Below are 26,534 nucleotides of genomic sequence, written 5' to 3' on the forward strand. Positions count from 1 at the left end.
GCTTAAGCATAAGTGCCACTGAGCACGAGGACAAGAAGCAGTCTCGTGTCGGATTTTCTGGAGCGAGGTCTTCATGTTCTCGGTTTGTGCAAAGTTCGATCCCCCACGAATCAACCGTCTAGGTTGAAACAACAAAGGCCAGGAAGTGGTCCATTGGCTGTATGCTCAACCCCCCCTGTTGTTGAAACCAAAAGGAAGAGGATCCGGACATATGCTCGGGGATAGCTTCTTCCGTCGGGGCACCAAGAAATTTACAATCCAACCTCATTATGCTAAGCCAATTTGTACAAAGGAGAACGAATATTACTCGTAGGAAACAAAACTCCATCTGGCTCCATTGATGTAAATTTCACCGTGTTACGTATTGGATCTCTGCTTGCTCCTTCAGCCACTCGAGCACCTTGGCTCCTTCCAGTATCTCTTGAACCTACCATTTTTCGGAAAAAAGAGGAAACTAATTAGCAGCCTGATCATCATTCACATTCTCATTCCGATAAGATTCAGACACCAAAAAATGCTCCGGGATTCTGATATTCAAAACAAAGGGAACAAAAACCCAATAAATGATTTCACTGAAATCGAGTTGGCCACACGAACCTGCTCCTGGATACGATCCTCATCATAATCTTGTTTATGCCGTTTGAATTCTTCAATGGAGCTCCTGACCTCCTTGACAAGCTCCTCAGAGGAGAACTGCATAAAGTTGGGAAAGCAATTATCAATCTCCGATGATCAGAAAGGAGACATGGGGCTGTTCAAGAACGGGAACTCATGAATGGACAAAGCAAGGATTTTATTCCATTCGCTTAGTTAGGTCTGACTATTATCCAGGCAAGGAATAGTACAAATGTATCATCTTCTAAAGATGATGAAAATCTCGTATTTACCTGGAGATTTTCGCGTTTAAATATATCTCCCACCGCCAAGTTCTGTTTTATAATGCTAATTATGTTCTCCTTCTGGCTTTCCAAGTACTCGTTCACTGCCTTTGGGCTAGAAAGAGAGGCCAACTGCTGCTCGTTTAACTTCATGCTCGCCTGTCTCAAGATAACCCACAAAGACATGGAGTTGCCATAGGGGAATAAATTTCCGAAACGGAGAGTTTATGAACACTGACCTGCATCTGTAGAAGTTGGGCTCCATAGAGTTGTCGGCCTTGTTCCTCAAACAACGATCTCGGTATATCAATCTCCACCATCTAAAGAAGGTAGAAGGAAACAAGTCTAGTTATACTCAAGGTATATAATATTTGCTTTCTTTACTAGATATCCATTTTTCCTTCATTTGGCTTCATTGATGAATGAAGTTTTTCTCCTTTTTAGTCAGGAGAGAACACTAATCAGAAGTATCTGTCAAATTGCTGTAAGAACCTTGCGGAGCTGGTCTAGTATAGCATTATCGGTTGCTTGTTCTCTAGCAGTCTCCTCTACTTCTCGGCATTTTGCCGACAGTGACTCTTCAACCTGAAGGTTGATGGGAAACAATTTGTCATAGGCTAACCAACTTTGGGTTTTTACATTAAAGAAATTATGCAGGTATTGTATGAAGCAGTTACCTCCTTAAGGGTGGTGCATCCAGGAAGAAGCTTTTCGGCGATGGAATCATCTAATTCTGGCAACTCTCTGTAGAATAGCTCCTTGCATTCAACCTACCAAGTTGTACATGGGCGTAAATATTTAGTTTTGGAGAAGAAGCTTCGTCTAACATATAAGGGCCTGTATGTACTTGCAGATGGAGAAGACAATGAAAAATAATTTTAGATCAACTCTCTTATATTGCCTTCCAAAATAAAAAGTCACAATAAAAAAATATCTGGTACAGTTACAGTAAATGCCATTCGACTATTTCATAATGAACAGGACCAAAAAAAATTTTGACTCCATCAGATCTGTGTTCAGAAAACAAGAACAGAAACTTTTTTCCTAAACATCACGATCCAGTTTTCAGTCATTTCCTTGTGAAGATATTTAAAATTTGAGAAACTATGGGGAAAAAAAAATACGATCCATATTATAAATTAATTAAGTCTGCCACTTATCCGAAAGATTAATCTTTGAGCAAAAACTTATCCAAAAAGTTAATGAAGTCATCTTTTAAACTCATCCTAAAGAGTATCTCCGAACAGCACTTCCAAGTCCCTTGACTGTGAACCTTTCTTTACAACAAAATTTTCCATGAATCTCAAGCTATATTGGAAACAAGATACCGCGTGTACTCACTGTAAATAAAGCATTGACACCACGGAGATCTTCTTGCCTCCATGATTCAGGAAAAGCAAGAGGGAAGGCCTTCGTCTCACCCTGCCGAATTCCAATTATTGAATCGACGAAACCAGGGAGCACTTTATCACCATCTTCAGTATCAAACTGGTATCCTGTAGATGAATCAGCAGTAGACCGAGGAAAATTCTCATTTTGCAATTCAACTACAACATTTTTAAATTCCCACTGATTTCTGTAGTTTCTTTTTTTCCTTTTATGCCATGTCTAACCATTTTCTAGAAAAATTGCACAAACCTTTGCTCTCTGCTGAAGGAATTCTTTGGACATTAGACTCGTCTTGATCAATTGTTGTTGCTGATATATCTAGGACAGCAACATCACCCATCTGCAAAAGTTTCATGATGGAGCTAAGCACACTGGGAATACACAGTACACATGAAGTGTCCTTTTCAGCCTAAATATACATTGCACTTGAGCAAAAAAATACTTTTCAATAATAGAAATAAAAAGTGAGCATATTAGCAATGTCATTGTGGCTTTAAACATTAGTTACCTGTAGTCCTCGATCAGTTACTATCCTTAATGCACCTAGTGACTTGTGCCTACGCTTCAATTCTTCTTTGCAGGCTTCCTGTGCATCAATATCGCGGTCAATCTCGACCACAATTTTCAAGTTCTTGTATCCATCTTCAGGAACCCATTTAACTTCAGGAGCCACGTCTACGATAACGTCGTATCTAAAATAAAATTTAAACCATCAATTAGGATGCACATGCTCAAAAACTTCCAGTAAGCATCGATTTCACTCGCAATATGATCTCCTCGTTTTGACTGACAGATAGGTAAAAGAAATAGCATGAATGTAAGGACAACCTGAGGGAGCTTTGTGATGAATAGGCCTGCTCCATATCAGAGTACTTGGTAACAATGCGAACAGAATCCTTCAAAGCCCTCCCCGACACCTATGTAATACAAATACTTTTTTTCTCTAAGAATACGATCACTCGGTCAAAGACATTAATCTACTAGATCATCCCGATGATAAAGGCAGTGACATTAGTTTGACCTACCGAAGACATTGCATGTGGAATAGTCCTCTCTAGTATGGATTCAACCGTGGCCTTCTGTACGTTTTTCTTTCCAACGTAACTGAGAAGAATACTCTCGGGGACATGCTTTCCTGGACGAAATCCCGGGATCTGGGTTCCAGAATATATCAGAGACACTAATGACTGAACTTAAACTAAGGCTGCCTTTCATTTACATGTATAAATCGGCACAGCATATCATCCAATTCAACGTGAAACTCACAAAAGCTGAAAACTTGCTTCTTCGAGTCGATACTACTTAGCATTTAGCATGGCAATGGAGGCACTAAAATTGAAGTTATTCACCTTCGATTGCTTCGTCAATTCCTTCATGACCCTTCTGTAGCAATCCTCGCATACAGCAGGTGGAACCTCTACACTGAGTCTAACCTGATGAATACAAAGTAAATAAACGATATTGAGCAATGAATCATCAAAAGATCATTCTAACTATGAATCCACGACAAAATCATTGTCCCCCATCGAAGACAGAAACTCACTCTGCTGTTGGGCTCTTCAACCTCTGAAACTTTAATGTCCGCGGGAAGCCGGTCACTCTCGGTACCGACGGCAACAGAAGCAGCAAAGCGCCGAGGAATAGAAGGTGAAACGAGAGGCTCGAGCGGGTGAGCGTGGCCCGAGAGGAATGAGAGCTTGTGCTGGAAATTGAGACCCGTCTGCCTGAATCGAACGCTCGAGCAACTTGGGAGAGACAAAGAGTCTCTAGAGAGGGAGGAGTGAAGACTGCGATGTGGGGCTGTGGAGCTGATACAGAGCTCCATTGTTGACATCCGCAGGAGCTTTTACGAGCTCGCTGTTGCTGCAGTGGATAGAGAAAGCTGCTGGCTTTGAGCTCTGTTGGGACCGTCGGAGATGATGATGATATGGAGAAGAAGAAGAAAAAGAAGAAGATAAAACAGAGATATTTCGAGGGGGAACGAAATGAGTCAATGCGGTACGTTTCATGAGCGGAGAATTACAGGTCCTTAATAGGCAAATACATTTGCCCCCATGTTTTGTGTTAGTCGAATTTTGCACCCCTCAATTGTTTCATTTTATGGATTCGAAGTTCGAACCCATAAAGTGGAGCTTCAAGTTTAGCGCCTCCTTGCACCGAGCTCTTGGCATGGGTCATTCCCGCCTTATAGATTGTGTAAGTGACTCAATAGGGAGTATTTTCCTACATGATCTTTAAAATATGACTTGGACATGAGTTTTCATCATGAAAATCATGCTCTTAAATAACCAAGCAAGCTCTTTTAGATTATTTATGAGAAATTTTAATGATTGTAATAACTTTTATCACTCAGAGACTAGCTTGAAGCAATTCTCAATGGTATGAGGAGAACTTCATGCAATTAATTATCACAAAACTTCTATCTAATTCGAGAAAGTCGTTGGAAAATACTTTCAATTTAAAACAAAATTTTGAACTATTTTCTTTTCTCGTGAATTGAATAAAAAAAATAAAACATAAAGGTATTCGTTAGAACTTTTCAATTTCAAAATAAAAATGATCGTAATCTAAAAATATAACGTGATTACAAGTTATTGTTGGCAAAATCGAGCACACCATCATTCCCAAAAATGCTTGTGCTTTAGGAGCTTAATTGCAGTTTTCCTCCGTACAAATGAGTCTGGGGGTGAAAATATGGGGGGTGAAACTTAAAAGGTCAAAAAGTCAAGAGGCCATACGCATAATTTTGTTGAACATTCCTTTTTTTTTTTTCTTTAACTAAAACCGCCACTCTGTCTCTGTGTCTGTCTGCGCTTAATCAGCTCTCTTACTATTCATCACTCTCTCTCTCCCTCTCTCCCTCTCCCCCCCACCCCCCCACCAACGAGACCGAGCCCAACAAAAGTACCCGGCCTGGAAAGCTGATTCCGGGGGCCCGAGATGGACGCAGTGGGGTCCAGGATGGGACGGTCGTCGTCTCGGTATGGCTCCACCACCGTGTTCAACGGCCCGGTGAGGAGGTGGAAGAAGAAGTGGGTCCACGTGTCACCCTCCAAGCCGACCCTCAGCAGCTCTCACTCCCAGGCCAACGGTTCTGGAAGTAGCCTCTGCCTCTGCCGCTGGACCCCAATCTCCTCCGGTGGCGGCGCCCCAGCTGCGGCCGAGGAGGAGGAGGAGCCCCGGAGGCGCAAGTTCCGCTACACTCCCGTAAGTTATCCTTTTTGTTCTTTTTGTTTTTGCATGCTATGCCTTTGTAGGGTTTTTGGGCGACGATTGACCAGCTTCTGTTGGAAAAATGAGTTCTTGTCCTCTGATTTTGTCTGGAAGAGTGAACCGATGGTTGTTTCCTTGTTCTTTCTGCTGGGAATTTCTTAGTATTAGTCTGCTGTTGCTTTGCTTGTCCCTAGGGTTATGTTGTTGGTGAACCTGGTAGTCACCATGTCGGTGTTTTTGGCTCTGGTTCCGGTTCCCATTTGGGCATGTTCTGCTGAACATGTTTCTATAGTAGTAGTCCCAGCTCCCAAGTCGTGTAATTCTTTTTCTGGGTAACCTATCTCTGAAGTTCTATGATTTCTAGTTTTTCCACAGTTGCCTCGTCGGAGATTCCCATATGTGTTTGAAAGTTTTTGTTGGACAAGCCACCACCTTTAATTTTAGGCAAAATCATGAGAATAGTGATTTGCATACCCAGATTTTCATTTTGGCACTATATATTATATACCATGTTCAATTCAATGGTTTATGGATATTTACTTGTTTTCAGAAAAGAATTTCTGGGAAAACTTTCAGGTATGTTTTATTTTTCAAAGGGTTCTCTGCTTTCTGTCTCTCTCTTTTTTTTTGAAGAAAAAGTAAAAGTAAAATAGTTTTCTAGAATTTGATGAGAAAATTCTGCAGAATGAAACATGTCCAGAGTGCTTGCTCGTTTTCTGGTTCATTGTAGATAGATATTCAAGAGCAGACTACTGTTTATGATCCTTGTTTTCATATCAATATTTTCAACTTGCAAAGTTAACTTGTCCATCTGTTGCTTGTCATATGTCAAATTGATCATGGGCTTGATCCTTATACCTGTGCAGATTGCTGTACTAGATGAACAAAGTAAGGCTGTTGCGAAGAAGTCTAATGAAGAAGCTCTTCGAAAGCCAATTGTTAAGAATGATGAGATTTTTGAGAAGCGTGATATGGATGAGGAGATGCAGGTGATGCTGAAAACCCAACTTCATTGACTTTTGTCTTTGCTGAATAGTCTTTATTATACAATTTATGTGGTTTATAATCTTTTTAGGAATGTAGGATATTAAATTTCTATTTTCTGTAGTTCACTCGTTTGCCTTGCCCTTTCTGAAAGGCTTGTTTACAAAGCATTCTTGTAGAATGGACGTGTTTTGGGACAATGGTTAATAGGATTAGGATGCTGCTGTTCTGGTTGGCTCTCTGTCATCAGTTCGACTTTTATTCTTTTCTCTCTTTTGTACCTCTCTCATGTATCCTTTTGGATATAGGTTCCTGCCCTCTTGGTGCTATTTCTAACACAAGTGAACACATTATCAATTTTTAAAAAGAAAATGGGAGAGCAAAAAAATGCTGGAACATTGAGAATTCACTGAATGATCCATTCGTTTGAGAGGGAACTAGTTTTTAGCATGTGGACGGGATCCATATGGCCTTTTGAAGTAGGCTGTTTCAACAAGACATGGGTTTATTATCGGGATTTTATGTAACAGCTTGTGACTAAGGAATATTGTGACCGCTTATAACTCTTGAATGTTTAATAATCTGCCGGGGAAAAAAAATTAAATTATGTCTGTAATCTCTTCCTGCAGGATTCTAGAAAGAGCGACTTGAATCTGGGATTGGACTTGGAAGGTACAGACAATGGAAACAGCAGTGGAATTGAGGATGAAGATGCCCAATTGAAGGAAGCAAGCTCAAGTGGGTTTTGGTCCACTGGTTGATGCTGATGTTGTCCCGGCCAGAGAAGATACTGATTTGGAGCATTGGGTTGGGTCTTCTACCTTTGTTTTTAGATTGTAATTAGTAGGCTTCAGGCGCTTCAGGTGCAGCTGTACATATAGAAAAATCTAGAGTGTTCTGACTGTCTCACTCTGCTCGGTTAAAATACATAGTGTTTATGTGGGTACGTATAGTTAGGAAGCTTTATTGCTTCTTGCTGAGTGGAAGATGATCAGTTTCTTTGTCTTTCAAGGAGCATGACGAAGATGATTCATTTCCGAGATCTCGAGGGGAGAATGTAAAACGTTCCTCAACTCGGGTGTTATGCAAGCATCGGCGCATTATCAGCCACTAGAAATGTTGTATTAATTTTCATTATGGAAACATAGATTTGAAAGCAAATCTTGCAAGACTGCAAAGCAGCTATAAGGATCTCCAGTAGAAGCGAGAAGTACAGAAAATGAGCAGACTCATCTTGATATATTTTATCCTGGACTGGCAAGAAAAAGCAAAAAATTTTCTGGCAACCAAAATAAGGAGATCTTCTCCTACGTTGATACACAATAAATATGAGGGAAAAAGGCTAAAAAAAAAAAGGTTCAACTCGCTAGATGCCTCTTTAAGCTATGCTAGAACAGTTTATGTTTCTCTCACAGGCAGATGCAAAATTTTGAAAGTTGTCAGAAACCTCCTCCTGCCAACATTTCCAGATACATGGATTTGAAGGTGTTCCATCATTTCTTGAATTGCTCAACCAAATTTTCCAGCGCCATATGGTGTTTCGAGCTACAGCTTATCAGTTGTCAGATGTGTCATTGTTGTTCTCCACCTCCTTGGTCACCCCAACTTCAGCCGGTCGCAGAACTCTGTCATAGAGCATGTACCCAGGCTGCAAAAAGAAAACAATTAGTCAGTCTTCATGATGTCTTTGGAATGAATTAGCAAATGACACCATAAAAACCGGACTTACTTTTGTTGGTAAAAAATCCGATACATTAAATTTCTCCATGAACTACTATGGGCCTATGGCAGTCTCCAAAAACCCGAGTAACTAAGATAGTCAGATAATACGTCATAAAAAGACTGATCCCTAGTCGACCTCTCTAAGAATAAGGTGTATTGCTAGAAACAGGAAGAACTGAAGAGGAGCTGAAAAGAGACTTTAGCACTCTTTTATTTGGTATATATATACACACGCACATAAGATGGGCAAGTTATTCCAATCTTCTGTTTTCCTTCTTGAAAAGCAAAGAAAGCAAGGAAAACACAAGCAATGAATCCAATATTTATTCCTCTAATCATATTTTTTCCAATAAGAGGTAATGGACAAACATAATACTCCATTATGACAGCTCAAAACATCAGATATATTAATGGCATACCTTTAGAACAGCCGCGACTGTGCCCGGAGGTTTTGAACCATCAGGTACTTGAAAGACCGCATTGTGCCGGTGTGGATCGAATGGTTCGTTTGTCGGATCATATTTTTCAATTCCAGATTTTTTAAATACCTGAAAATAAAGGCAAAGATAAGACTTAACATGAAAAAATGATGCGCTGCAGTACAACTCCACAGAAATTAATCACATTGTGAGATCCATACACAAAAACCAAGTGATATATTACTGTAAAATTGCTCATGCTACAAAGGACCTATCTGATCGGACTCCCATAACCACGACTTATCCTATGCTTTTCAGCAATCACTTTAATAGTAACTAAACAGAATCTTGGTCCATCATTCTCACTCCTGAGCCACCTAAGTAGTTACCGCTATCAAAATGAAAATCAAGTACCTCCAAGAGCTGCTTCTCAGTCATTTCAACGCCTTCCAGGAGAGTTTTTAACAACGGAACTGCACCACTGGCATCTTTTGAAGTATCAATCTTACTGAAACCCTCTTTGACAACAGAAGAAGCTCTTCCCAGATTGTCAGCAACATCCAGTAAGCTTTTCGCAAAACTCTGTAGCATGTACCAAAATTAGCATACCGATGGGGAGAAGAAAAAAAAAAGGCAACTAATGAACAGAATAACACAGTAAGAGCAACAATATACAAAGTGAAACTGCTAAATAGACCAAACCTGTACGGCATATTTCTTTGCATTCTCAGCTTCTCGCCTAGTCCTGTCCATCACATTTTCCATTTCTGCGTAGCTTCTCAGGACCTTGTCTTGCATTTCCTCAATCTGTTTGTGCTTCGCTTTCAGAAGTTCTTCCTTCTCCGCCACAAGTTTCACCAAATCCTCCATTGATAGCTCATCCTCGCTCTCTGAATCTAAACCAGAAAAATGCAATTCGTTATTACCTCTGCTCCTCTATAATAGTTTTAGATACTGCCCAAATTGATTCCAAATGAGAACCTGATTTTCCCACTTGATCAGGCGCTTTCGTTTCCTCACCTCCTTTTGTGGCCTCAGCACTCTCCTTCTCTGCAGTATTCCCCTGCTCCTTTTCTGGTTCAGGGGTAGCAGATGAGGAGATTCCAAATCGTTGCAACAAGGATGAACTATGAGGAAATTGATTCAACACATGAGCCTGATATTTAATCGAATGCCAAGAGATAGGAGAAGAGTGAGTCATGCATCCTACTGAATCATGCACTCAGTGTAAGATAACAGGCGTAATCTTTGAGCTGAATAATTGCTGATATTCAGAACCAAAAAAAGAAAAGCCATGTCCGTTTATCCAACAACCAAAACCAAAAACTTAATTCAATATCCCGACTTATATCCAGCAGTCAAAATTTGGACAAACGTTTAAAGGAACATAAAATGATAAGCATAGTGGGAACAAGGCAGCTGAACCTACAAATTCAGCTGCTAGCTCGCTATAAGCATAAGCCAATGAATCCTCTCAAAAAAATCGAGTTTCCGCAGATATATTGTGTCAATGAAGGAAGATAAGAGATTCAGAGTATAATGATTATTTCCAACTTGTGCAATTGTCAATAATTTGCACAACATATCAATTTTTAGAGCATCGTAATCAGAGGTTATCATCGATACAAAGCTCTGAACTACTTAAAGCTCAAACCATGACAGCCTAAGCTGCATAATAAACATCAAATATCATTTTTTTTCCCCTTTGTCGGGAGAACAAAAGCACAGTAGCTAAGCATCACCAAATCCCAAATTAGACGTCACCAAGGAACCGGGAGAAAACGCAAACGCTCCCCAATTGACATAACTGTTAAACCCTAGCAAAACCTCGATTCAAAGCAAAAATCCGAACTTGATGACTTTTTTCTAACCTGTACCGGAGAATCATGTGAGGAGCTGTGGAATTGGCCGGAGAGGACAGAGAAACGTTGCTTCTGCGCGGGAGAGACAAGCAGAGCGCTACGGCTGAGGCCCCGGGAGACGCGAGTCAAAACCCTAGACGCTGACATAGCTGATGGAGGAAGAATTGAATATGAATTACAACCAAAGAATAAAATTGGGGGATTTCACAGAGAGATTTGGGGAATTGGGGATTGATTCTGCGGGCTGAGGGAAGGGTTTTTGAGCAGAACAGTGTGCTTGAGAAGGAAGAAAGAAGACCGCAGCCCAAAGGGTTTTAGGTTTACATATATCTGTTGACGATTTTACCCTTCTATGATATATTAGAGAACGAGTGAAGATATCTTCTCTTTCTTGATAGATAAGGGAAGATTTCTTCTCATTCACCGAAAAAAGGGAAGATTTCTTCTCATCGAGCATTTCCCATCAACTGTGCATAACACCGCTCACAATTTGTCTTAACGAGCATCTCGGGTCCTAGCAAGTTCTTCGATGATGCATTATAGATGCATCTCGTCAAGTGCTGATGCTAACTCCATCAATGCGGATCCTGTGTTTGGTTCTTGAAATTAGTACAAGAAATTTATCCGGCTTTATACAAGGAAAAGGCTCGTTTAGATTGCAATCAAATCGCTTTGTCATCCAATGTTCGATAATTTTCACTCTGTTATTTTTTTGAAGGAAATATTAGGTGATTGCTGTTCATCTTTTTTGCCTCGATTGGACTAGTTCATCTCGGATTCTATTCTGCAGCTGAGAACTGTACTTCGACAAATCCATAACTCGGATAGTAAATGCGATCATGAGAAAACTGAAATTATCCGACTTCAGGCTGAACTTTATCAGAGTTTGCTGAAACATTAGAGCCACTTTAATAAATAACAAGGGTCATCTCCCATTCACCTAGAACAAGAAGTTATCCCGATTAATTAACAAAAGCATGGTCATAGGATAAGCCAAACAAGCATCAATCCGTTTTGATCTGCTCCGTCATTCGTGATCTGCAGTGGTCTCCGTCTCGGAAAAGTGATCATGCCTGACAAAAAGAAAGAATGGGTTAAGAATGAAGCAACTCATCGTTGAGACCTTCAAAAGCAATACTCACCGGATTTTCCGAGAGAGTTGATAAAATCCCGTCCCAGCCATAGCCATGTTTACACCCACCAGGTTCAAGTTCCTCTGCAATTTTCCCAAGCATTAAGAAGAAATCCACAAGAGAATTTATGTAGTAGTACCAGAAAAAAAATATAAAAATAGATTAGTATGTGTGATTGAAAACTGAAAAGGGTCACTGAATTTGGTCGAAGCCAATCTTACCGGTATGATCACCATGCTATAGCGTGACCAGATGAGTCCGCTGCAAGCAACCACTGCACGAAAACGGCATTATAATAATGGCTCTTTACAGCAGTCCTCGTCCAAGAGGAGAATGTCGAATTAGCTGAAAACAAGAAATCCAATGGAAAAAGTACAGCACAGGATATTGTAGGAGAAGGTGAGCACCAAGCTGCATAGGGTAGGAGATGTTTTCGGGCGGTTTTGTGAAGTCGGCCGCGTTTGCTATGCTGATCACCCATTTGAACGTCGGGGCCCAAAAATGAACTGCCCAAGAACAAGATACATATAAACATTATCCTGAATCACATTAGATCAAATATTTCACTTTGAATCCTAACAGTGCCTCCTTTGTTAGCAGTAAAATAGTAGCAGAATTCAGCTCATCCACCGTACACAAGGCCCCTCACGCCATGGTCAGTCTTAATATTCCCGGGACTGCATCAAGTATCACCGCCTTTTCCCAAATAAAAGTGGCTGATTTCTAGTGTTTTCCTAATGTAAGTTATCTATTACCAAGAACTCTAGTTGCCAGCTAGCGGAACACATAAATTCAAATATGAACCGATTCAATTCATCAGCTGATAAGACACAGAATGATATCGCGAATCGTGAATGATCTCATTAGTCAGAAGACTTTCCTTTTTTTTCCAATTCTATCACCAGGATATGAAAAACAATAACAAAACAGAAATGAAGAGGGCAGCAGAGCAGAGCAGAGCAAAGAGTGGAGCACAAACTGGTTTTCGGGCCGGCTGGGTGGTTCCAGAAAGCTTGGAGCTTTGAAGCAGCTCCCATGGCGGACTCTCCCCACTTTGTTTCTCCGTGTTCGTTCTGGAATTTCCTTTTATGTCTCTCTCCGAGGTTTCCCAAGAAATGTGGGAATCGTACCTCGACAGACCTCATATACATGTCGATTAAGGAAATCTAATAAAAAAAATCACGTTCTGATTGGTTCCAAGAGATGGACCACACGGATGAATGTGGTGGGGCCAATCTTGGTGGCCGCTGGCCTGCCATTTTGGACTACTCCGAAAGATTAAAATACAATAATACAGCGAAATCTACGTGAAATGTCAGAATAATTTATATCGGATTCTTGGAGTTTTGACAAAGTAGTACAGAGAGTTTCAATAATCATAGGATCAATACAAGAGAAAAATCCAAGTAAGAGAGGAAGAAAAAAAAAAGACAAGAAATTAAAAAAAAATAATGCCAAAGTTGCTCGACCAATTAAAGAGCTTTCTTATTAATTTCTCTTTCTTTAAAGCAAGAAAGAGACCTTTACACATTAGAGGGATCTCCAACTCCAACCTGATCCGCTGGTACAATATACACATAACTCCGAAAGAGTCTCTTTCGAATATTACTTTACTCCATCTCCCACCCATGCCATGCCCTTTCTGACCATGTTACGCGGGGCGTAATGCCAATATGGAGGTAGGGATCGGGTGACAGAGTCTCAACAGGGACCGGTTGCGATTGAGTCCCAGCAATGCCCGGCGAATTATGAACCTGATTTAGATCATATGGAAAAAGGGGGCAGAAATTCCGTGAAATTTGTAACTGTGATTTGATTTTTGTTCCCTGATAAATAATTTTAAAGCTGATGATGTGTACCAGCTGCAGTAAAGTCCTTAGCCTTAATTCATAATTAGTGTATCGTGCGTGTCAACTCTATCTTCTTATTGACCTTAATCTATGCTGATCCTGCTTAACTTCCTTAACTATATAATTAATGTAATAATCTATTAAATATGCGAATTCCAGATGGAAAAATATATCAAACTCACTTCTTTTCTAATCCCTGTTGGTATGATCACGCTCTTTATATACACTGGTTCAGATCGTAAAGAATTTTGGTGCAGCATTATGGACGTGAGTGTCCTATCTTGAGAGCATGTTATGCTGTGTTTTCGGCAAATTTGAAGCTGTTTTGAGGGGACATCATTTCATAATTTGAAGATATGATTCCGGGAAATCGAAGGACTTATTTCATGTGATCAGTTCTCAGCAAGCAACTACGGCACCTCTGCTGGATGATAGTGAGAATGGGATCAGATCATGCTAACTTTGATTGAGGGATCACAATAGAAATGTGAACCAGTGTCTAATTCCTGCAGTCCATTTTGCAACAAAAGAGGGCAGAAAACACTGGCGCTTTTGCGTGAGACAGGCAGCAATTTCCATGAGAAATATGACAGTGGTCGCGAACTTCCTCTCGAAGCTTGATGTCTTCACTAGCTAGACTGATAGTAGTCCCGCATTGCCTGAATTCTCAAAATAAGTATATGACAAATCCGAATCTCCTCCAGGAAATCAGTTACAATGGCTCGTAAGTCTATAATCGCTAACTTGTACTTCCTATCGCATTTCGTCCTCCAGCTCCTTGAAACTTCTGCAAAAGTACCGTCTATCATCGTGTTCGGGGACTCCTCTGTGGACTCCGGGAACAACAATCACATCTCCACCGTCGTGAAGAGCAATTTCAAGCCATATGGACGGGATTTCTATGGCGGTCAAGCCACAGGACGGTTCTCGAATGGCCGGGTCTGCTCAGACTTCATTTCCGAGGCGTTCGAGATCAATCCCACAATTCCGGCTTACTTGGATCCAGCTTTTAACATAACAGACTTCTCCACCGGAGTTTGCTTTGCTTCTGCTGGAACTGGATATGACAATTCAACTTCTGATGTTCTGGTAAGTCACATGCACCATTTCCAGGCTAATTAAATGTAACAATTTCTGGAATTTCCACCTATCAACTGTTCTTCCGTTCGTGTCCCCTGAAATTACGGCGCAACTAGTCTCGAATTCTTGTATCTTTACAGTCGGTCATACCTCTGTGGAAAGAACTGGAGTACTACAAGAAGTACCAGGAAGAGCTGAGGGCTTACATGGGCAGAGTAAAAGCTGACAATGTCCTGAGAGAGTCCCTTTACCTTATCAGTGTGGGAACCAACGATTTCCTCGAAAACTACTACCTGGTCCCGGGCCGGTCGCTGCAATACTCGATCGAGGGGTACCAGAGCTTTCTTCTTGGGATTGCCAGGAACTTTGTCTCCGAGCTTTACGGTCTTGGGGCACGGAAGATTTCACTCAGCGGGCTCCCCCCAATGGGGTGCTTGCCACTGGAGCGGACCAGGAGCGTGATGTTCGGGAATCGTTGCGTCGAGAAGTATAACAATGTGGCTAAGGAGTTCAATGGGAAGTTGGAGGATTTGGTGGAGAAGCTCAACAAAGAGCTTGAAGGAATTCAAGTAGTAGTTCCTAATCCGTATGGTATCCTCTTCGATATCATTCAGAACCCGGAGTCTTATGGTAGGTATTTTTCGACCCGAAACATTTTATACTCTATGCTTTGAAGAAGAGCTCTCACTTTCTATATACGATTTTTATCAGGATTCGAGAATGCGGTGGAAGCATGCTGTGGGACCGGTTTGTTCGAGATGGGCTATCTGTGCAACAAGAACAACCCGTTCACCTGTGCAGATGCCAGTAAGTACGTGTTCTGGGATTCCTTCCACCCGACGGAGAAAACTAATGGGCTTGTTGCCCGCCATGCCGTTAAGACTTGCCTTTACAAGTTTATGTGATTCCCATTCACTAGTATGGTGTCGGTTCAATGCAACATTGAACCCAAAAACGGGCTTTTACCCCTGTAATGTAATCCTCGCATTCTATAAAGCAGTGATTCATGATCCGAATATCATCGGCGAGGTGGTTAAAGAAGCGGATGGATGAGCTCGACTTTACCGGTGCACCTGTTGCCCAGTGCAGTCTGTTCAGCCTCATGGATTTGCGTATCCGGTCCACTTGAAGAGTGGGCTGGACTAGCTCTGGATTGCCTGATGGGACTTTTGCTTGGGACGAGAATATAATATCCGAAAAGAATGAAAAATTCAAGTCCCAACCCAAAGTATAGATTGAGTTGCAATTAGAACCCCGAATATTTGACCTCTGGCCAAAGTTGACCAACCACTCTACGTGGTTCTCGTAAATTACCACCTCGTTTTAGCTCCCATACAGTTTATTCAAGGATATGATTTACCGAGTCTGAGGTTCGTCCAATATGCACGTAACGAATTTACTGTGAGTTTGGTCGATTATGATTATTCAACTCAATTCTCTTCATATTATGAATTCAATTCCTGCGTGTTTATGAATATCTCAATCTGATCTATGTTCGCTTGAGCACCATGCAAGGCCAAGCCTCCGTTCCACTTTGATGCGACGTTTCATATCCCGCCTCAATATGTAAAGTATTTTAATCAACGGCGGGGAAGCAGCACATCACTGATCACACAAATAAATAAATCAATTATAATATATAAAAATCAGGGCATATAGTCAAGAAAGCGTCACATAAACAAAATCACAAATCTACAGCTCCACGTCGCTTTGACCTTTCGGTTTCAGTCTAATGAACTTACATTATGTTTTGTTTGACCATATTCGATGTATTTTAATTACGTGTCCATATCATTTGTGTATGATAATAAATAATTAAATTTCTGAAAAAATTAAAATTTTTCTTGATAATTGAAAAGAGCTCCACGATGTATGTCAAATTGTTCGAGTTCAATGTGCCATATGCATATAAATACAAGAATGGGAATTCGGATCTCCGCCGATGAAATTGTTTCCTCTAACCATCGGGCTAACCTATTGGATTTATATTGCAAGATTATTTTTTTTCGCATTTCTATAAGGCTAGATGCCGTATTCGCACTCACAATTTCTATTATTTATTTGGTCCACCTGATAAAATATATAGTTTTTAACATTTTTCTTCATATTTATATCTACTTGTATGTTATATGTGTTAGTTTCTTTTTACTTTTAATTCTACAAAAATTGATAGAAAGTTGCCGCGTAAAATGTGGGTATCGACTAGTTAAATTACCACGCGAGCACTAGCAAGAACATCCTCCTGAAGAGCAGGGCCCCGTGCATACGGGTGCAGAAATATGGGTGCAGAAGACACCAAAATCGACTGTCAGTAGTCTCAGTACACGTCGTCCTATTAGAAATAGTGGGTTTATTGGAAACCAATTTTTCAGGATGAAGACCTTTGATGTGAGAGAACCGGTTGGTGATGGTGGAACCAGGAGCAAAAACAAAGTTGATGGTTCCAATGGCGGAGGTGGTCGAGGAAGGAACGGTGGCGGCAGCGGTGGCGACACGGCAATTGGTGGTGGCCATAAGAATAAGTCTCGGTGGAAGAGGTGGTTCTGCTCCTGGAAAGTGCAAATGATCATGCGCGTAGATCCTTGATTAGCTTTGGGGTTGGGAGGATCAGTAGCCATGACACTCTTTCGATGGAATTAGGAGTTTTCTAACGGTTGGGTTGGGAGGATCAGTAGCTAAATTTTCATCGAAAGACTGTTAGGAGTTTCCTAAATAATACGTTACATCCAACCAGTTTACTCAAACACTAGATTAAGATATTAATTATTAATCTTGGTATTTCAAATACCGTTTTATCCCATCTATCTTTAACCTTAACCCGATAACCAAACATAGTCATAACCCTTAATGTCCATGTAGTTTGGCATAACTACATTTTTTTTTTGATAAATAAGATAGGGGTTGTATTAATTCATAAAAGGTACATCAAACTTTGGATAACCCTCAAACATACAAAAGGAAGGAAAATTTGACTTATTGCCAAGCTGGCTTAAGTCATGAGCTTGAGAGTTATCCGATCGTGGAACCCAAGTACATTTCCAGTCCCAGAAAAGAGCTAATAATCTAACGATGTCGGAGACTAAAGGTTTGATTTCCCAAGGGGAGCGATGCGGAGAAATAATAGCTTCAATTAGCAGCAGGGCATCCGACCTAATCCAGATCTTTTGCCATCCTTGGTCAAGCGCCGCGGAGATTGCGAGCAAGACTGCTCGGGCTTCAGCTTGCAGGGGAGAGACCGTTTCTGCTTTAGAAATCCATGAGTGTGATATGAGCCTGTTTGGTTGGCTTCTAGTTCCTGCAAGGGTGGCGTTTTCTGGGGTCCATGCAGCATCAGTGTGTATGAAGCTCCATTCTTCGGAGAGACTGCCTGCTTCTTCTTCTCGCTGGTCAGATCCCGAAATGGGCTCAAAATGAGGCAGTGGAGACCGACAGGTGCTGTATTCTGTGAAAGCGCGCCTGATGCAACGAAGGCATTCGGATAGGTCGGCAATGCGTCCTGCAAACAAAACATCATTTCTTAGAGACCAGAGACGGTATAAAATGATGGAGCCATAAAGAGATAAGTGTAAGCTGTTAGTCAAATGGCGAGAAATGCAAACAGGAGGATTCGCAATGAAGTTGACAATATCAGCAGGAGTTATGCATGGGATTGCTTCAGCGCATATATCCCATTGTGATTCCCTCCAAGTAACACGATAAAAGATGCATTCTCGAAAGAGATGTGCAAAGTTATCGGAACTGGTACGACAAAGCGGACAAGGAGTATCGCTTTGAGAGAACCAGGGGAGGCATTCACTAGCAACTCTCCATAAATGGATTTTTAGGCGGTCATGAATCTTTAAGCTCCAAAGCTTTTTCCAGATTGTGGTCTGGGAGGTGTTGAATCTGTGGTGCTGGTCTAGAAGATAGAAAGATTTGACACTGTGCGATCCTGAGGAGGACGGAGTCCATACAATTGAATCACCATAATCTTCTAGAGGGATATGGATTTTCAAGATATTTCTCACCGTGGCTTGATCGAAGAGATTCAGGAGCAGAGGGGTGTTCCATCTTTTGGGATGGAAGAGCATTAGGTCACGTACCTTGGTGTCTGGTTCGGCTTGAATACCTATACTCGGGATAGGTTTAAAGGACGGATTACCTGGGATCCAAGGGTCATGCCATGCGGAGGTGGAACTGCCATTTCCAATGGAGAAACACGTACCTGCCTGAAGTGTATTTCTGCACCATAGAAGTCCTTTCCAAATGCTTGAAGTGGAAGCTGGAGTACGTTGGTTTGGTGCTAGGGGACTCCCGTACTTTGCCTTCATTACTCGCGAGGCTAGGCTATTTGAGTTAGAGGTGAGGGCCCAAGCCGTTTTGGAAAGCATGGCGCGATTGGAGTCTTCAGCCCTTCGAAAGCCCAAGCCTCCGGATGCTTTAGGCTGGCATAGAGCGGCCCAGCTTTTTGGAGTGAAGGTATGTCCTATTTCTTTTGAGTTCCCCCACCAGAATCGACTTGCAGCTCGGTCAATTTCATTTAGAGTTGATCTAGGGAGCCGAAATAAGGACATGGACATAAGAGATTGTGCATTCTCCAGGCTTTAGCACCATAAGAGGGGAGAGGATAAATTAGGCTTGCCGAACCAGTTGATCTCTAGAGTGGTAGTGATGTGCCAAAATTTCCCACACCTAGGAGAATGCTAGAAGGAAGGTACACATTTACCTGCATGTATAAGCGTAGCCAAACATGTGAGCAAACCAAACTTTAATGAAATATTATCAAAAAGTTAGGTATAATTAGTTATAAAGAATTAATTCAGAGAGAGGGAAAGAGTACATCGGTAGAATTTTGTGGCAAATCATAGTACAGTTCAATAGAGTTTACTTCTTGGAAGCATATTGTAATCACTGCAGTCTTAAATTCAACTAATATGATAAGAATTTCCGTAGTATCACCAAATAAAAATGTAAACCCATGTATGAACTTAGTATGTACACTACTAAAAATGGCGCTGTTTCGAGAGATTTATGAAGAAAGGGATCTCTCAGAAAATTTCCGGGGATGGCACCATCGAAAATTACCAAGAGATATCCGAGGGTTAAATCCCTCGGTAATTTAAAAAAAATGTTGCCTAGGGAAAATCATTCAGTAATTTCTCTGTAATTTAAAGAAAGTGAAAAAGTAAATAAAACAAATAAAAAATTTAAACAAATTAAGGAAAAAATACCGAGCCATCCATTCCCTCATTAATTTTAAAAATTAAGAACATTAAAAAAAAATTTTAAATAAAATAAATTACAGAGGGAAATTTTTCGGTTATCCCTCAATATTGTTGAGGGCTTACCGAGGGATAAATTCCATGGGTAAGTTTTCAAAAAAAAAAACTAAAAAATAACAGTTACTAAAAGCATATAAAAAGTCCAAAAATATATATTTTAAAAATTTTTAAAAGAAAAAAAATATTTTTTAAAAATATTAAAAGGCTCAGTTTTATAAATAATAATTGGAATTAATTTTTTATTATACTAGAAAAATGTGTTTAACATTTCTTTGTTGATAAAAAAATTGATAAGTAGTTCAAAAATTAAATACTTTTCGGTAGTAAAAATTAAATAGGTTGATCTCTATAAATGCATCAAATATTTGTCAAACTATTAAGTTGCTCATGCTTAGTTGTGATGTTGAGTAGAAATGAATCACAAATAGTTAGGTCCACAAATATAAATCTTCAAAAAAGTAACAAAAAAATTATGTAAAGTATTTAAAAAATTATCAAAATGAAAGAAATGAATACTAATTTTACATTAAAAGTTTTGTAGGTAAAATAATAAATAAAATATACACTAGAGAAAAATCATATTAAAAAGGTACAAACTATAATATGGTCGAGATATAAAATTATTGCTGGGTATTTAACATATTAACAAATAAAAAATAAAAAATAGTTTTAAAATGAAAAATTTCATATATATAACAAGTGCAGTAAAAAGTTAAAAGGTGACGAGAAATGATAATAGCTGGAGCAGTAAAACGTGCACGTGTCAAGGGGAGAACTTGAACTAGAGCCCCGCAGCGTGCAACCCACGATTAGGGGGAACGGGGCTGCTAGGGGGCTAGAGCGTGCTGGGTAGTGCTTCTCCTGTGCTGTCTAGGCCGGCCCAGGCATTCTCGCCAGGCTTAGGCCGGTGCCTAAGCATTCTCGTCGGGCCTGTCCAATATTTTTTTCCCTAAATACCGATGGATTTCTGTTCAAAAAATCCATTGAAAAATTTAAAAATATCAAAAAATTAAAGAAATATAGAACTTTCTAGGGATGTTCCCTCATAAATTTCTAAGGGAAAAATCTATCGGTAATTTCCCAGTAAAAGATTTCAAAGTGCTTTTTTTTCAAGGAGTAAGATCCCTCGAAATTCTATGTGATCATAGTATGGAACAGAGAGAATTCTCAGGGATTATTTCCTCAAAAATAACGAGAATTTTAATAATGGTATTTTATATTATTTTTCATCAATACTCCAAAATGAATGATATAATGAAATTTATATGTGTTTTGTTGTCAACTAATTGAAAATTTTCAAAGATATTGTGAATGCCATTCTTTTCCATGAAAATTCTTTATTTTTAGGTGCACCATTTGTTATCCGATAATTTAATGAGATCTAATTAATCTGAGCTTCAAGTCATGACAATTTTTAATGACATCCCTGTCTACATATGACGTGCATTTCTATCATCCATGGAATCAAACACCAATACGAAAGCCATAAAGTTCATTGATACTAATATAGATGGAACTGAAAAATCTTTTATTCAGTTCTTTTTAACATTGAATTCTTGATTCCGACTTTTGTGGCACTTTCATTTTATGCGATTCAATTTTTATAAAGAGTAATTACCACCAAAATGTCCAGATTTTCGTTTTAATCTTTAAATTTAATATGTTTTAATTTCTCAGAATAATACCCAAATTTTCAATTTTTATTTCAGATATGTCTAAATTCAGATTTAGGCGCGAGTAATCGTGATCCGCTCTGCGTCAAATACACTTGTGAACAAAGAAATTACAACTTCATTCGCTTCATACCCTTTGAACCCCACAACATCCAAGAGTTACATTACAGTCGGCATAGGCTCAGGCATTGGCTCTGCTCTTTGGTATGCTTAAGTCTCAGGAGATAACTAGTCAGAACGCTTTTCTTTGTCTAAAGCTCCACGAAATTCTTTTGAATTTTATTTTCACCGGTACCTTCACTGATTTGGTAACCATCTCTTTACCCTGTAAAAGTTGCAAAGTGGAATTTATCTTCAGGAGCCCCAGTTCGGGATGTTAGCCGTCGCCTCATTTACCATTTTCACCAACGTCACCTGCCAGAGATTTGACTCGAGAGCTCAAGCTTGTGATTGGAGGAATCACCAAAATTTTCAAATGAAAACTATTGTTTCACTGCTTCTGCCCCAAGAACTTAGTATGCATTTTCCGGTTTTAGTCTCGTCCATTCACAAAAAAGGTATCAGGTTCTATGCTTTGATTGAGACATATTAGAAGGAAACAGACTTTTAAAAAATTGTCCTCTAAAGATTATACTGGCTGTATACCTAAGAAGATCACAATGAAGTCCTAGACTCCTAGAGAAGTTGGAGAAACGATACATACCACACTTTCGGGCACGCCAGTTGGAGGCAGCCGAAGGTTTCTCGGAGGAGCAACTTGATCAAATGATCTCTTGTCAAACCTCCACTCTCCAATCTTTCCATAGGTTAACTCACCCTGATTAACAAAGCAGAAATAATAGACTCCGTGAGATCCAAAAGTCCATTAGAAGCTCTAACATTTTAAATCTTAACTATTCACAAAAACCAACCAAAAAATGTACTCCTTTTACACAAATTCCTGCAATGCATATTACTAACAGTATAAAGATGTCTTGTGTGCATCAAACTTCATGACAAAATCCACGTTAAAAATAATTTTCATGCCGATCCTATAGGAGCATATATTCCAACCTCAAGACATTCATGAAACAAATGGGCTACATAGATTTTTCATAAGAAACGCAAGAGATAACAAATAAGCTGGGAATATATCTTTACAAAACATTCCCTTTTTGTCTTTCCTATGACATCAGAGAGCGACAAGAGGGCTCAGGTAAAGGGATACCTTCATATTATAGTCACATCCGTAAGTGTAATGAATTATGAACTTCTCCCCCAACTCTGTGTCCCATGGAGGCTGTCACACGCCATAAATTAGAAATATTTGCATCAGCTGATCAATGTTGCAATCATATCATGCCACAGTAGAAGTACAATCAGAAAATTTAAGACAAAAATTCCCATCAGTCTTAAAATGAAGAATTAAAGATGCAAAATAATACAAGATTGACAAACTAAAACCAAGAAAGACAAAGATGAAGGAAATGGAAAATGAAGTTATTAAAATGCCAGCTCAATACCCTAATGGGTAAATTTCGATGACACCGTCTACAACTTAGTAAATAGCTGATGACACCTCCTCATTTCAAAATTAGCTATACACCACCTCTCCATCCACGAATGTGGCACCAAGAGTACTTAACCATCACAGCGTGGATGCTGTATGAACCTGCTCCATAAACTGATCCGACATATCCGACTTTAAGGAGCATAGTGACACAGCATCCAGGTGGCAAAAATTAAGCACTCTTGAAACCACATTTGCTGAAGGAGGGGTGGTGTGTGGCTAATTCTGAAAGGAGGGGGCGTCGTTGGCTATTTACTAAATTATAAGGGGTGATGTTGAAATTTACCCTACTCTAATTCAAACTCTCCTCAATGTTCATGACAAGTAGCAGAAACAGAAACAGAAACAGCAAAAGGAAGGGCAGGATGAACCTGAATCATGAAATCCTTGTATAGAATGTTACCAACACCATGCAGAGCTGAAGATACAGCATAAGCATACCTATATAGATGGAAGGCACCAGATGAAGAAAACGTAAACCTGCAATTTAACCTCCAAAATCACAAAACCATCACAATGTACGGAAGAGATCTCACATTTCGAGAACCCAACCAAAAGCTTTATCCGCTTCAGGATCCTTCTTCATTGCCAACGAAACATTCATCCATGTTGAAGCAATCTTCTTGAGAGACTCCTGAAATTGCCAAAGAAAAGTAAGAAATCAGACGATCAGCAAATATAATTACTGTTTGTAATCCACACACAAACAAACCTTTCCAACAATAACAGGGGAATTTCCGATTGGGTCAATGTTGGTTATTGGTCCTTTCTCCACAGGAAAGAACTTCCGGAGAGTACTCTCATACTTTTTAGGCTCAATATAGAAGAAAGGAAAGGCAGCTCCAAGCCCATCTCTTGATAAGTTCGGTATCGGCTTCACAATAATATGATCGGGTTCTGCCATCAGTATGTAACTGGAGACAATGTAAGAGCAGTCCACATATTCCAGTATAAGAAATTTCAAAATGCCAAATTATCTCAGCTAGTCAGATGAAATTCTAGGGAAATTCTAAGTGCATACTCTTCTTTAATCTCTGCTTGTTGGAGCCACTGCACGAACGCCCATGGTCTGTTCAGGACTATATAACCCTGAGAATGGGGAAAAGCAAATACTCAGAAATGGCTAAAAGTTCGATGAATAACAGTACATGACATATAACTAGATTACAACCTTCAACATACAACATAGGACATAAGAATCCAGAAGTATAGCAAATGATATTTAGCTTCAGCACCTCGGCAAAAACAGATCTAGGCCAAATTTTTGCTTGGGACTGCACAAAGAGCCCCAGAAAGGCAAGTTAGTTGTTTGAATTTTCTTAGTTCTCGGTGACAAGTGGAAAAATGGCAGAAAATACTCCTCGCATGCAGCTATACCAATGCAAGGCGAAGATCAAATTGCTGTGTAAAACAGCCTACTATGTTAGGTAGTCAAACATGTCAAATCCACAAAAATGGATCATTTCCTTGAGGAGAAGCTACAAATGTAGAGTCAAAATGACATCATTTTCCAGCCTCACAATGCCACTTCTTCAGTTTCTTCCATTTCTTCAGAAACTTCTTTCTGGACCATCAGATGGTGCTCATCAACAACCATGTCACAGAGCTCCAGAACCTATCTTGTAACCATTATAACTCCGGCCAACTTGTCGGAAGTTATCAATCGCTGACAATTTACCAGCTATTCAACACTGTAGAAGTACCAAAATTGTCATGTTTCAACACTGATGAGGCACTGATGCCATCAGAGTCGACTGATTATACCTAGTTCAGCAAACCCAGAAAGGAGAGAGAGGACAGAGGTATAGAAAAGGAAAAAGATGGTAAAAAAATAAAATAAAAATAAAAAAGGCAGTGATGCCATCCATCAAAGTCAACTGATTCAAGGAAAAGAGGTGCAGAGAGCGAAACAGCCCAACTGAAGCTACTGACTGACCTGATCCATCCCAGAAGGGAGAGGCTGAGCAACGAAGGTGGGGATCTCGTCCATGAACTTGTCAGCCTTCCCAGAGTGCAGAATCCTCGTGAACCCGCCCATCTCCGAATTGGGACCGTCCCTGTGCTTCCTGAACCAGTAGTACATCACCCGGCACTGCCACGTGTTGTAGACGGAATCGGAAGCGGTCACCGCCGTGTGGAACATCCTCTTCCGCTGCTGCTGCTGCCCCCCGAACCGCCTGGACGACCTCTCGATCGGCATCTCGATGACCGGGTCAACCGATATCTTTGACGGAGGGCTCGAGTTGGACGGGCCCGGGAGGTCGAGCATCAGCGGGACGTTGGCGGAGATGAGGATGTTGTAAGTGATAAGAGCCACCGAGAGGGCCACCAGCATGATGAAGAAGTTCCCACAACCCATTTGACTACTGCTTGCTTCTCTTTCCCTCTCTCACTGAGACTCTGTGATTGTGTATATGTTACAGATTGTGGAGAGAGGAGAGACCCGGAGGAAGGGGGAGGACCAGGTGGCTGGTGGGTTGTTTATACTTTATAGCTGAGAAGAAAGAAAAGTCGTTCCCCCCCCGTTACTTCGATTCGGCAGTGTAGTTGGTGAGAAGATCTGACCTAACTCCCCTCCCCTCCCCTCCATTTAGAGGGCATTTGATCCGAGATAATTCGTGTGAATTACTGGAATCTAAATTAAATTTCTTGGGATTATCATATTTGGCTGTAACATATTATCTGATATATGCGGGTCAAGGGGGTGGCGATGGGACAATCGAATCGTAAGCGAGAAATATCGAATCGTAAGCGAGAAATATGGGTGCAGAAGACAACAAAATCGACTGTCAGTGGTCCCAGTACACATCGTCCTATTGGAAATGATGAGTTTATAAGAAACCAAATTTCCAGGATGAAGGCCTTTGATGTGAGAGAACCGGTTGGTGATGATGGGGCCAGCAGCAAAAACAAAGTTGATGGTTCCAACGGCCAAGGAAGGAACGGCGGCAGCGGCTGGCCATAAGAATAAGTCTCGGTGGAAGAAGAAGTGGTTCTTCTGCTCCTGGAAAGTGCAAATGATCATGCGCGTAGATCCTTGATTAGCAATAATAAGGATTGCAGGCAAAGCACTTGCAACTGATGAATCCTTCCGGAACATGATTTGATAACGACACTTATATCTTTGTATGATCTGTGGATTAATATGAGCATGGGAATTATTTCAAATAATGTCAGCCCATACGTGATTGACTTTGTCATTTGTTGCTTGCGGTTGTCGCATCGTACCCAACTGTGACATTCACGATTTCTTTAAATACTGATTGATTCGACTCTAGCTAGTCTCTTGAATGATCTATGTGAGGGCATAATGTTTTGTTTTGGGATCGGGAGGATCAGTAGCCATGAGACTCTTTCGATGGAATTAGGAGTTTTCTAATGGTTGGGTTGGGAGGATCAGTAGCTAAATTGTCATCGAAAGACTGCCAGGAGTTTCCTAATGCTTGGTTGGCCATGCTAAAATGACTAGATCTTCTTGCAGCATTGGAGGCTCGGTTTAATGTCTTATTTATTGTGGAAAG

General features: G+C 40.4%; 6 protein-coding genes across 10 annotated transcripts; 2 read left to right on the plus strand and 4 right to left on the minus strand.

Moving 5' to 3' along the window:
* Nucleotides 1-2: 2 nt before the first annotated feature.
* Nucleotides 3-4,255, minus strand: LOC116214588 (trigger factor-like protein TIG, Chloroplastic). The gene is made up of 13 exons (XM_031549974.1): nt 3,811-4,255; nt 3,617-3,700; nt 3,293-3,421; nt 3,096-3,184; nt 2,776-2,959; nt 2,517-2,607; nt 2,220-2,374; nt 1,556-1,648; nt 1,371-1,463; nt 1,118-1,198; nt 888-1,037; nt 598-693; nt 3-427 (listed from the first exon to the last, which is right to left on the minus strand). Exons 1-13 carry the CDS (start codon nt 4,099-4,101, stop codon nt 350-352), a joined length of 1,614 nt encoding a protein of 537 aa, XP_031405834.1. The 5' UTR covers nt 4,102-4,255; the 3' UTR covers nt 3-349.
* An 856-nt stretch (nt 4,256-5,111) lies between these two features.
* LOC116211379 lies at nt 5,112-7,501 on the plus strand. The gene is made up of 3 exons (XM_031545742.1): nt 5,112-5,474; nt 6,347-6,469; nt 7,094-7,501. The coding sequence occupies exons 1-3, from the start codon at nt 5,208-5,210 to the stop codon at nt 7,223-7,225; spliced, it is 522 nt and encodes a 173-aa protein (XP_031401602.1). The 5' UTR covers nt 5,112-5,207; the 3' UTR covers nt 7,226-7,501.
* A 174-nt stretch (nt 7,502-7,675) lies between these two features.
* On the minus strand, nt 7,676-10,834 carry LOC116211358 (grpE protein homolog 2, mitochondrial-like). 4 transcript variants are annotated; one of them, XM_031545708.1, is made up of 6 exons: nt 10,477-10,820; nt 9,587-9,761; nt 9,308-9,501; nt 9,020-9,187; nt 8,606-8,734; nt 7,676-8,112 (listed from the first exon to the last, which is right to left on the minus strand). In XM_031545708.1, the coding sequence occupies exons 1-6, from the start codon at nt 10,612-10,614 to the stop codon at nt 8,020-8,022; spliced, it is 897 nt and encodes a 298-aa protein (XP_031401568.1). In that variant the 5' UTR covers nt 10,615-10,820; the 3' UTR covers nt 7,676-8,019. The 4 variants fall into 4 exon arrangements, with proteins under 4 accessions (XP_031401568.1, XP_031401577.1, XP_031401593.1 ...); XM_031545717.1 differs by having other exon boundaries at nt 7,825-8,112; nt 9,308-9,495; nt 10,477-10,834; XM_031545733.1 differs by having other exon boundaries at nt 7,825-8,112; nt 9,308-9,495; nt 9,626-9,761; nt 10,477-10,832.
* A 456-nt stretch (nt 10,835-11,290) lies between these two features.
* On the minus strand, nt 11,291-12,736 carry LOC116211388 (mitochondrial pyruvate carrier 4-like). 2 transcript variants are annotated; one of them, XM_031545753.1, is made up of 5 exons: nt 12,580-12,736; nt 12,008-12,106; nt 11,822-11,874; nt 11,610-11,683; nt 11,291-11,540 (listed from the first exon to the last, which is right to left on the minus strand). In XM_031545753.1, the coding sequence occupies exons 1-5, from the start codon at nt 12,635-12,637 to the stop codon at nt 11,495-11,497; spliced, it is 330 nt and encodes a 109-aa protein (XP_031401613.1). In that variant the 5' UTR covers nt 12,638-12,736; the 3' UTR covers nt 11,291-11,494. The 2 variants fall into 2 exon arrangements, with proteins under 2 accessions (XP_031401613.1, XP_031401622.1); XM_031545762.1 differs by having other exon boundaries at nt 11,982-12,106.
* Nucleotides 12,737-14,099: 1,363 nt separating this feature from the next.
* On the plus strand, nt 14,100-15,546 carry LOC116211403 (GDSL esterase/lipase At4g26790). Its single transcript, XM_031545772.1, has 3 exons — nt 14,100-14,539; nt 14,671-15,160; nt 15,242-15,546. Exons 1-3 carry the CDS (start codon nt 14,168-14,170, stop codon nt 15,433-15,435), a joined length of 1,056 nt encoding a protein of 351 aa, XP_031401632.1. The 5' UTR covers nt 14,100-14,167; the 3' UTR covers nt 15,436-15,546.
* A 5,924-nt stretch (nt 15,547-21,470) lies between these two features.
* LOC116192237 (hydroxyproline O-arabinosyltransferase 1-like) lies at nt 21,471-25,609 on the minus strand. Its single transcript, XM_031520718.1, has 8 exons — nt 24,950-25,609; nt 24,035-24,102; nt 23,726-23,927; nt 23,550-23,647; nt 23,385-23,454; nt 22,672-22,743; nt 22,168-22,281; nt 21,471-21,878 (listed from the first exon to the last, which is right to left on the minus strand). The coding sequence occupies exons 1-8, from the start codon at nt 25,370-25,372 to the stop codon at nt 21,819-21,821; spliced, it is 1,107 nt and encodes a 368-aa protein (XP_031376578.1). The 5' UTR covers nt 25,373-25,609; the 3' UTR covers nt 21,471-21,818.
* Nucleotides 25,610-26,534: the final 925 nt, after the last annotated feature.

This window comes from Punica granatum, chromosome 1, assembly GCF_007655135.1.
Source record: "Punica granatum isolate Tunisia-2019 chromosome 1, ASM765513v2, whole genome shotgun sequence".
Classification (NCBI taxonomy): Eukaryota; Viridiplantae; Streptophyta; class Magnoliopsida; order Myrtales; family Lythraceae; genus Punica; species Punica granatum.